This window comes from Micropterus salmoides, unplaced genomic scaffold, assembly GCF_014851395.1.
Source record: "Micropterus salmoides isolate LMB-PRFRI ecotype aquatic unplaced genomic scaffold, ASM1485139v1 Ms_hic_scaffold_21, whole genome shotgun sequence".
NCBI classification, from domain to species: Eukaryota; Metazoa; Chordata; class Actinopteri; order Centrarchiformes; family Centrarchidae; genus Micropterus; species Micropterus salmoides.
Window position 1 is genome coordinate 11962257 of NW_024041262.1, and position 11193 is coordinate 11973449.

General features: G+C 43.9%; 2 protein-coding genes across 2 annotated transcripts; both read left to right on the forward strand.

The window, feature by feature from the left end:
• Positions 1-2037: 2037 nt before the first annotated feature.
• On the forward strand, positions 2038-4735 carry prr35 (proline rich 35). The gene is made up of 2 exons (XM_038734907.1): positions 2038-3440; positions 3599-4735. Exons 1-2 carry the CDS (start codon positions 2038-2040, stop codon positions 4413-4415), a joined length of 2220 nt encoding a protein of 739 aa, XP_038590835.1. The 3' UTR covers positions 4416-4735.
• A 1354-nt stretch (positions 4736-6089) lies between these two features.
• Positions 6090-11068, forward strand: LOC119916320 (toll-like receptor 13). Its single transcript, XM_038736298.1, has 7 exons — positions 6090-6181; positions 7235-8098; positions 8199-8761; positions 8847-8994; positions 9096-9466; positions 9752-9845; positions 9975-11068. The coding sequence occupies exons 2-7, from the start codon at positions 7253-7255 to the stop codon at positions 10728-10730; spliced, it is 2778 nt and encodes a 925-aa protein (XP_038592226.1). The 5' UTR covers positions 6090-6181; positions 7235-7252; the 3' UTR covers positions 10731-11068.
• The last annotated feature ends 125 nt before the right edge of the window (positions 11069-11193 follow it).

An 11193-nucleotide genomic window follows, 5' to 3' on the forward strand; every position in this document is an offset into this window, starting at 1 on the left:
GCATGCATTTATTTACTCTAAGAATAGCCTGTCCCATAAGCTGTGAGTGGTGTGGTGTGGTTGCTGTTTCGTGTAACTTGTCAACTTGCAACAATAGATGTTCAAGCGGTTAGGCTTGTTTGATCATCAGCCCTAAAAGCTTAAAACAAGACCACAGGGTTTGGATATGGGGCAGTGGGGGGCCAAAGTGCACAGTTAGTGGAGTGCGGAGCCGATAGCTGTGGCCAAGAGGGGAAAAAATCTACTGTAAAAATGATTTTTATTGATTGGATCGTAGCAGCAGCTGTTAGGCTCCATTATGAGCTCAAAACTCAGGTCAGAGCCCTGGGGCAGAAAAAGTGAGCCAATCAAATGGTCAGTCACTAAACGAGCCAATTCTGGGGGTCCAATTTGGACCGCATTTGGTAAAAACCTGCCATGCTGTGTTAGACTCACTTTGTCTTTCATCATCATTCTCCGTGCTGTGGGTCATATAGATGAGGTTGTGTGCTGTCTCTCAGTATAACCGGCTATCCATCATCTATCTCAAAATGTTGTCATGGGCCGTCTGTGTAAGACAGTTGGTGAAGATTTTTTTCCTTCAGCTTGGACTCTGAACATCACAGAGACTTTCATCTTTGAATGACCTGGGGAAAAGACAAAATAAAAGCCTCAAAGCAAGAGTGTTTTAAATTGAGGAGCACACTTCTCCTCACATCTTCTTTCACCGCAGGGTTCACCCACCGGCCTGGCTTAAAGTCTAAAAAGATCACAAACTTTCTGTAATTTAACAGATAAAAAAAAAACATTTATTGTAGGTTATTAAATGTATTTTAGGGGATTGGAGAAGAGAGGGATATTAATTAAACTAATGCCATGGAATGCTTGTCTTCATGGGATGATGACGAGGGATAGAAATAAAAAGAGAGCACAGAAGAGAGACAGTGAACAGTTTACATGAGTAAATCGAAAGGTGGAAATAGTAGATCACTTTCTAAAAAAAGTCTGAATTGCAGGTGTACAAGCTGATTGCTACACATTTCATAGATGGAAGAAGAAAAAAATAACAAATTAATTAAAATGTGACACATAGACACATCAGACAGAGCCAAAATAATGTATCATCCATCATAATAATACACTAAATCTTATTCAATACTTAACACCACATCATAGCTACAATATAACCTCTCATAATCTGTGCTATTATAGCTTATTGAGTAATAAAGTATGACCCAACTCTAAATGCAAGATGAGACAGGAGAGCAGTTGAACTTATGCACCATGTCCTGACCCAGATCCCAGTCCTGGAACTAATGACGCCCTATAGGCATGACGCCAGGCTCTCATTAGGAACCAGGCCTCAAACCCCCAACTCATCTCCCTTCCACACTCGCCTCTGTGTAAACCTCTGCCTGGCCGCGCTGCGCCTGTAGCCGGCCTCCGAGGGTCTGGGGCCTAAACTGAAGTGGGCCTGTGAGTGTTGTGAGGGCCCCCCGCACAGGTGCAGAGTCCCCTGTGACGGCCCCCGTTTGCCCCCCAGCCCTGGACCCTGCTAGAGTCTGGTACTACACTGGAACTAATGAGTAGTGGCAGGTACATTGAGAACAGAGCAGCGTGGGCCTCCCTGCAGTTAGGTTAGTGGCAACCCTCAGCTCAGACAGACAACAAATGTGCTCTCCTAATACACATGTGTGCATAATGATGTATACCACCCTTCACTGCACACACAACTTTATCTCAGATATTTAGATTTCTTACATAGTTACATTTCTCCTGTTATCACAGTAAAAAAGTGAAATAGAAAAATATAGGTAAAATTAAAAAAAAAAACACCTAATCTCTAAATATGGTGTTTCTGAACTGTTGGTGTTTTGCTTTATTCATACAAAACTGTCTTGTGTGTTCACAGGTTCAAGAAATACCTTCCAAACTGTGGAGAAACTCATATCGAATGAAATGTACTCTGGCAAAAAAAGATAGAAAATCTACAAATCTATCTTGAATTTTCATCCTTTTAATACAATCAAACAATCTTTAAAATATCAAGACTCAATCATGTCCAAGGACGATGTTTGTAAAGTGACATCTGCCAGCAAACACAAGGAGCGCAAGCCTAAGAAGCCTCACTATATTCCCCGGCCATGGGGCAAACCCTACAACTACAAATGCTTCCAGTGTCCCTTCACCTGCATGGAGAAGTCCCACCTGTACAACCATATGAAGTACAGCCTATGCAAGAACTCCCTTTCTCTGCTCATAGAGTCAGATTGGCCATATAAAAAGGGCAACATCTTGCACCCAGAGCAGCTACGACCTTTTCAGCAAGCACATGGCCATCAAGCTACTGGGAAAAATGGACTAGAGCAGGTAACAGGGACTGAGGAGAGACAAAGGCAACACAGGGCCATGGAGGAAGAAGGTGAAGACAGGGAAAGCCAGGTACAAGAAGATGAGGAAGAGGGAGGACGAGGAGATGGAGTAGAGATGAATGGGCTGATGAAAGAGAGCACCAGTAACAACAGAGAAGATGCCGCGGAGTGCACTACTAAGAAAACCAAACAACCAGAGTCAGAGCTTTTGATGGCTGACATGCTCTCCCTGGAAGATCAACTTTTACGAGCACGCTCAGTAGAGGTAGAGGCCCAGCTGAAACACTATAAGCTATCCAAGACATATCTAACAGCTCCTGGCCTGCTGTCGGAGCAGTGGCGGCTGTTAGCAACCAGCCACACAAAGGCCAAAGCTGAAGGTGCTCAGCCCCGAGTGAGTAATTCCATCCCCTGTTACCCTCCTCCGCCAAACCTGGTGGATTACCAGGATCCCACCGGACTAAACCTGTCAATGCTCGGGGTGGGCTACCCCATCAGCCCCAGCCTCTTCTCCTACATGAACTCAGCCATTCCCACTGCTGCCACGGGTGTCACCGCCCAGACACACGCGCAGCTTGCCCAGCTTCCCTTCCTGGCATCGGCCGCTCAGCTGATGCACCCAGCCTCCAGCACCCACACAGACAGAGCTTTCATTCCCCCTCGTCTCTACTACCCCTTCCTGTGTGAGCACACATTCGGACCAGCCTCCAGTCAGAGTGATGCCAGCAAAGTGCTCAAGACGTCCACAAACAGTCTAGAAGCGAATCCCCTGTCTGGCTTTCAGCCTAAAGTCAACCTGTGGAAAGTGCCTGCTTTGCGGCCGGGAACCACCGCAGACTCCCCTGCTGGCTGGGCGTCACCTCAGAGAGACTCCCCCGACCAGGGCTATAGGTTGGGGGATAAACTGCAGGCTACAGCCAAGAATAGTAAAGCAAGTTGGGGGCTCAAGAGAACAGGGGCCCCTCTGGGGAACCATGAGACACCTGTGGAGAAGAAGCCGGCCATGGGTTTCACTTTGGACCTTCTTAAGAATATTCAGACTGCATCAAATCTTAATATGGCAGCGGACAAACTTCTGTTCCATGGCAGGTAAAGATTTCAACTAAATTATCTTATTTTGTGATAATTATTAACAATTAACATCATGTAATTATCTACAGGGAAAATTAAGGGAATTTCAATTTGTTATACTGTAGCGTCAAATGGTATATTTTTTTTACATATTTAAAAATTTCTCCCATCCTCAGTTTACAGGATGCTAAGCTTCAGCCTCGGCCTGCAGAATTGTGGTACAATGAACCTCTCACCAGTCCCAACAGTGAAACATCCTCACTTTCTACCTGTGGGGGACCCAATAGCCAGGACTCGACTGCTGCCCGGACAATGGGGGAGGGCGCTTCAGAGTCAGTGGCTGCTCTCCTCAGTGACCTCTCCAAGGCCTTGCAGGAGTACCAGGAGGCTGAGCGGAAAATCTCCCACCTGGAGAAGGAGGACCTTCCTGCCCAGCGCCACCTCTGGGAACACCTGAGCAAAATCCGCAGCGAGCTCTCCCACATCCACCAGGCGCTAGAGCGGACGGCTCGGCAGAGCGACGGGCCTCTCGACCTGTCAGTCAAGAGAGGCTCAACAGATTCAGTTGGTGACCTCAGCATGAGAGAAGATGGCAGTCTTAAAGACAACACGACAGAGACAGAGGAGGAGGAGGAGGAGTTAGAGGAGAGAAAGGAGGAAGAAGAGAATGAGAGCGAGAGGAAGGCGATGAAGGCTTCGTTGGAGAGTCGTAAGCAGTCGTTGGACATGTTGATCAAGATGAGTCAGGAGTCGGTGGTAAACACAGAAGTTCTCTCTCCGGGGGGTCTTGGCATGAGGCCTAGTTCTGCTGAGGCCTTATGGCCAAGCAGAACCACCAAGTGTGAGGCAGACTCCAGCGTCCTGCTCTGCCCTGACGGCCGGTCAGTGGTGTTCACAGACATCCCCTCCTCTGCCAAAACCTCAAAGAGACCACCGTCCACACGACTAGAAGCCCATTGTCCTCTGAGCCCTTTGACAGCTTCTGACAATTAAACTTCTGTTCTTCTGACTGTAATATAACTGATTCCATACAGTTCTTCAAATGCAGTTGTCTCTTCATTATTACTGGCATGCCTTTGATTTTCACTGGCTGGAAAAGGACTGTGACTCTGATTCTCGGTTTAACAAAAACCTCATTTTGCACCTTATAAGACAAAGAGAGAAAGAATGACAATATTTGAGAGAAAAGTCTTACAAATGCACTACGGACATTGATTGTTATAATAAGATTCTCCTAAAAATTTTAAAATGTAACATCAGCACTTAATAATTTCCATCAGGATCATTTGAACTATTTAGTCCATTAAAACCATGTTGAGAGACAATCCTTTGAATGGATTTGTAAATATTGTGATTACAATAAATGTACAATGTTTTAAAGGGTAAATGATTTTATATGGATGATGTCATGTTGGACTACTTCATTTCCCTTGATGACAATAAATTGTATTATACACACGGTATTTCTTGGAATAAACAGAGTGAGAAAAAGTGTCGTTCTTTTTATGAACGTTGAATAATTAAAGGGAAACTGGAACAAGAAGACTAAAAATAAAATAATAATAGGTTTTGATCAAAATGATTATTTGAATATAAATTCATCAGTTTGCTCTTCAGTCCTGTTGGGAAACACCATCAGGCTAAACACCATCATCACAATCATTTAGTCTAAATAAGTGACAAACAGATGCATGGTGGCAGCAACACCTGACTCGCCTCTATCTGCCCTGACATAGTCGGGTGGCTGTGCTAAAGGTGAAGCAACTCCTTGAGCTAAATCACTATCAACGGGGTCAACTGTGCCTCTGCAAGTGGATCCAGGAGCCCACCCTGTAAAGGTCAGGGCCCCAGGGCCGAGCTCTGGGCAGCCCGGCGTCCTCTGGCCCCTTCACCACCTCACACTCAAGACACAGCAGCAAAGGTCAGCTGCCATGACCAGAAGAGCCCACAGTGGATGTTCAGCCTGAAGTGGTCAAAACGACCACATTTGTAATTTTACTTACAATTTAAACAACGCTGTTATTCAAGCAAATCATTTTAAATAAATTTTGTATAATATATAAATAAACTGTATAAACTGTAAACTTTTTTTCTCACTAAAGCAGAGCTGCAAATATTCCATTGGCTTTAAAATGACAGATGTTTGGCAGAATTCATCTAAAGTTTCACAGTAGTTGTGTGTGCAACAAAAGAAAAGTGTTGTGTCACCCGGGGACTCTTTAAGGGGGGTCTCCTTATAACAGAAACAAATCTCAATGTTGGCGTAATGTCTGTATTGGTTTAAGGGTCTCTGCTAAATGCCAGTTTGCATGTTTTAGACATGAAAGTATTGCACCATCTCTGTTGTAGCACAACTGAAATCAGGATCCAAGTAGATAGCACCCTCATGTGGACAAATGATTCAGAGGCAGAGGGACAGCATGGCATATTTTTTAATGCACCATGCTATCAGCATGAAGTGCTAAAAACAAGAAAAGAAACAATAGAAGCTCACTGTGAAGATCTCTGTACACTTTGGCAGAGCTCACTTTGTTCATATTTTCTCAGTCGTCTTACACTGACACAAACTTATTGCGTCTTTAAGTATCATTACGACATTGACTGGCCAGTACAAGAACTATTTTTGTCTGTAGACAACATCCTTCCTCAAACGGAGGCTATGATTTACTCAGATAGACATGTAAACTTAGAGAACTGTTGCCAGTTAGAGTAGGAGGCAGAGTTTCACAAGCTAAAGCAGCATAAGAGGAGCTAAACAGGTAAGTTCTAATGTTTCATACTAGTTAGGGTTTATGATATTATGTAAATGTAACAAAAATACAGTTGAGACTAAAGCATTTATTTACATATTTAGATTAAATATATAATGTATGGAGCCAGAGTGGAAGAAGTGCGTAAGATGAAGAATATATGTCTTTTGCAATTACCCATGGAAAAGATGTCACATGAATTCAATATTGTTAAAGGTGCTGGACGAGGCGTGACCACCCGGGCGGTTATTATTCAGACTAGACACTGCAGACTTTTTAGGTACAGGAACGGTGGTGTCTGTCTTGAAGCAGGTGGGAACCTTTTCTTGTGAGAGTGAGATGTTGAAGGAATAAAATCAACTAGCTGATGGGAACAAGTTGTTAGTACACGGTCGGGGATGTTATAAGGCCCAGCAGCTTTACTCATATTCACTCTCGGCAGGGTTCTTCTCACATCTGCTGTAGATACTGACAGTGGCCGGTCCTCCGGAGGTGGAGAAGACTTTACAGCTGATTCTTGTTGTCTGTTGAGGAGATCATAGCGAGCATAACATGCGTTTAGCTCATCTTGTAATGTGGCCTCACTCAAACCTCCCTTTGTAGCCTGTGATGTTTTTGATCACTTGCCATATATCTTTGGTGTTGTTGCTGTTGAGGTCTCTCTGCAGATGGCTCTGCTTTGCCTCCTTGATAAAGTTTAGACTAAAGCACTATTTATATATTTAGATTAAATATATAATGTATGGAGTTAGAGTGGAAGAAGTGAGTAAGACGAAGCTTTCAGTCTCGCACTGGCAATGCTGTATGCTTTCCAGATATTTCCCTCATGAGTTGGTATAATCAAAAAACAGAGTTGGATGTATAAATAAGCCGCAGTTCATTCTATCAACTTAAAATGTCAGTGTTGTGTTCACAACTTCTTTGCCCCCCCGAGTCCAAAAATGCAGCCATTGCAGGTGTAACTGCTTTGTCTCTTTAGAACATTTCTGTGTAGCTATCTTGTGAGATATTTTTTTCACTTTCCCTTGATGCATTGCCTTTTCTATCTTAACATATTTTTAGATTTCCTTGGTCTGACCTATGTGCAGGAGCTGTCTTGTAAAGATGGCGCAATCTGTCCTGTTTCTGCTTCTGCTACAAATGTCGGCCTGCTGTGGTTTTGGCTTTAAAGGCTGCTCCCAGAACTACCCCAATACAGATGTCATGTGGTGCTTCAACATGAACATCGCTAACCTCTCTGATGTCATTAGAATGATGCCAGACAACATAACAACAATCAACCTGTGCAAGAACAACATCAGAGTCATCCCACCTGGATCATTCAGTCATGTGGAGGGGCTCAAACAACTGAACCTGAGCCAGAACAAGCTGGTTTCTCTAACAGGAGGAGAATTCAGAGGCTTGGATGTCCTGAATGTTCTCAACCTCAGCTGCAATAACATTTCATACATCCACTCCAATGCTTTTAATGGACTCACCAGGTTGAAAACCCTGCTTCTGAGCCAAAACATACTTGCAACAATCTCTCCAGGTATCTTTAATGCCCTCCCAGCGATTCAAGAAGTTGTTCTTTCTCTGAACAAGCTCAAAGCTTTCAGCTGTGGAGAGTCTGGTGGATCCTCCACTCTTCAGCAGCTCGATCTTTTCGCAAACAACATTCAGAGGGTTAATGTGAGCTGTTTCCCTGCCCTTGAGTACATCAGACTGTCCAACAACTCAAAGCTGGAGTTGCAGGCAGATGTTTTTGCCTCTAATCCCAGGCTGAAGAGTCTGCTTTGTCAGGGAGTTAAAGCAGAAGTGCTGGTGGGACTCTCTGCGGAGACAAAGAAGAATCTCTATAGGGTGGCATTTTCTCTGTTTGTGGAGAAATCTCTATTTACTATTTGTGGATTGCTAAAAGGAATGGACCATCTTAAGAGGCTAGAGGTATGTGCACTTGTTGTGATGCAGCATAACTTACCTTATTCAAAATCTATGGATTTTTATGTGTTTAAAAGAAATATTATGTGTATTGGATTTGATACAGGTTGACTTGAAAGGATCCAGGTTACCTCGGACCAACTCCAGCCTGCTGGACTGTGCCACTCCACCTATGGTCGTTATTGCAGATGCAAACCTTGGAGTTGTTACCAAGTTGTCGCTGGAGAGGAGCAATACAAGCAGACTTTATCTCATCAACTGTGGGTTGGAGCGGATATCTCGTACCACGTTTGATGGTTACCAAGGACTGAAAACACTGCAGCTGAATCAAAATAAGGTTGTTATTCTGCGGGACGCATTCAAAGACCTGACCCAGCTCACGTTTTTAAGCTTCGACAAGAGCAAAATTCGTGACATTGATCCCGACTGGTTTGTCCCTCTGAAGAAGCTGACTTGCCTGTCTCTCCCGAAAAATGAAATCACGGAGTTGACAGCAAAGGTATTTAGTGCCCTTACTCAGCTTGAGCAGCTCTATCTGCAGTTCAACCTGCTAAAATACATCACCAAGAAGCCCTTCAGTAAGCTGAGGCGGCTGACGAAGCTCAACCTCAGTTTAAACATCATTGATTTCATCGAAGAAGGCTCCTTCCTAGACCTGACAAGGCTCAAGTATTCAGTATTCTCTGCTTGTACGTTCATGTTTCCTCAACCTTCTTCATTGTCCAAGTATTTAACACAACTATCTGTCCATTAGATACCTGGACTTAAGTGGGAACCGCATCAAGAGGCTGACACCATCTATTCTATCTGGCCTGATGAATTTGAAGAAATTTATCCTGTACAACAACCGCCTCCATTTTAAATCCTATGAAACTCCTTTCATCAACCTTACTTCTCTGGAAGTATGACATTTTATGACATTGTAAGAGCCAGTTCTCAAGAAGAGTGATAAAATGTGTGTATTAATCTGTTTACCTGCCTATCTTCCATGTCCACTTTGGAGTATCTGGAGATGAACTACCAGGGGCCCGGAGGTCAAGGCATTGGTAGCATTGGACCACATTTCTTCCAAGGCCAACGTCAACTTACCTCAGTTGCCATCGGGCACAGCATCAAGGTTGACTTCCATCCTGACGCCTTCGTTCCTCTGGTCAATTTGAAATTCCTGTACATAGCTGGGGTGGTTATGAAAACAACCAACCTGAGTGCAGCATTGTACCCTCTGAAAAGGCTGAAGAGGCTGACTCTTTACAGGGCAGACCTTGATGCTCTGCCTGCTAACCTGCTGCCTCCAGATAATACACTGGAAATGCTCAAAGTCCAGTCCAACCACCTTCACACTGTGGACAAAACAATGCTGGACGCTCTGCCAAGGTAGAGGAGCTACTGAAATGTCCTGCAAAAGGCTTAAAGGAATAGTTTAAAATTTTGAGAAATAATTTGCTTTCATGCCAAGAGTTAGATGAGAAGATACCACTCTCAAGTCTGTACTGTAACTTTAAAGCTACCGCCAGCATCCTTTATTATGTGTTGAATTACCAAACAAATTGTAATTTATGTACTGCTACTGTGTCTACTTTACTTGTACAGGCATGTGAATATTTGGTGTGAATTTAAATGTAATAACCCGTCTACCTTGGTGTGTGAGTGTGTTTCCAGATTGCGTTTTTTGGACATCACTGAAAACCCACTTACCTGCACCTGTGATAATGCCTGGTTCAAGACCTGGGCCATCCACAACAACCATACACAGGTAGTAGAAGCTGCAGACACTCACAAGTGTTAATGTATGTTATAAATCAACTAGAAGTACATGGCTATAGCTTTCTTTGACAGTTCAAATGATACAATTGTCTTATCTTTACTGTTAAATTCCCTCCAGGTGTCCTACCTGTACAACCTGCAGTGTGACAACAACTGGAGATCTCCCTACCTGTGGCAGTTTGACGATAAGGCCTGCTCCTATGAACAGGTTTCCTTCACTCTCTTCATCACCTGCTGTGTGGTGGACATATTGTTTGTATGTGTGTGTCTGGCCTGGCACACACAGGGCCCTGCTCTACGCTACCTACTGCTCATCATCCGGGCAAAACTACGTGGGCGTAGGGGGGCAGCAGGGGCCAGATTCCAATATGATGCATTCATCTCCTACAGCTCTAAGGATGAGGCCTGGGTGATGCGACAGCTGGTGCCCAATCTAGAGAGGCCAGTTGCTGGTACACCGAGGCTCAGACTGTGTCTCCACCACAGAGACTTCCGTCCCGGTACTGCGGTTCTGGAGAACATTGAGGCAGCCATTTACAACTCCCGCCACACCATCTGTGTGGTGACACGTCACTTCCTGCGAAGTGAGTGGTGCTCTATAGAGTTTCAGCTGGCAAGTCTGAGGCTTTTATGCGATGGCAGTGATGTCCTGCTGCTTGTGTTCTTGGAGGAGATACCTGAGCACTGTCTGTCTCTCTATACACGCTTACGCAAGATCGTACATAAGAAGACCTACTTGCTGTGGCCCGTGGAACCACAAGAGCAGGACGCTTTTTGGGTCAAACTGATCGATGCTTTAAAAAACAATGAGGAGGAGGAGGAGGAGGAGGGAGGGAGAGGGGGAGAAGATGGGTTGGCACGGCTAATTGGCTAGACCAAATGCTAACAATTTTAACATGCCCATAATGATCTTTTATTGGACTGTGCAAAGTGTATTGTGCATTGTTTTGGTAACCTTTTCATTTATAGGCTTTTATTAACTTGACAAATTTAAAAATAACCCGAATCAACTGAATGGGAAATTACAGGAATTATGATAGGAATGACAATATAAGCCAATAAAATATATAATGGCAAGTTATGTTGTTACAATGAGTTAAACATTTTTAACAGTATGACTATACTGGACATGGCTTTTTCTAGATATTGTGTTACTTCATGTTACCATTGCCATCATTGCTGCCTAATAAAAAGTTGAACGTGCACCTACAATACAGCTTGGTATTTTTCCTGAGGGCCTTTCCGTGGCATGTTAAAGAGTAGTGTGCAGTGTTTCTGTGATGTATGCAGTTGGTTTCTATATGACAAATTTAGACATCTTACAATTTCACTGTAAT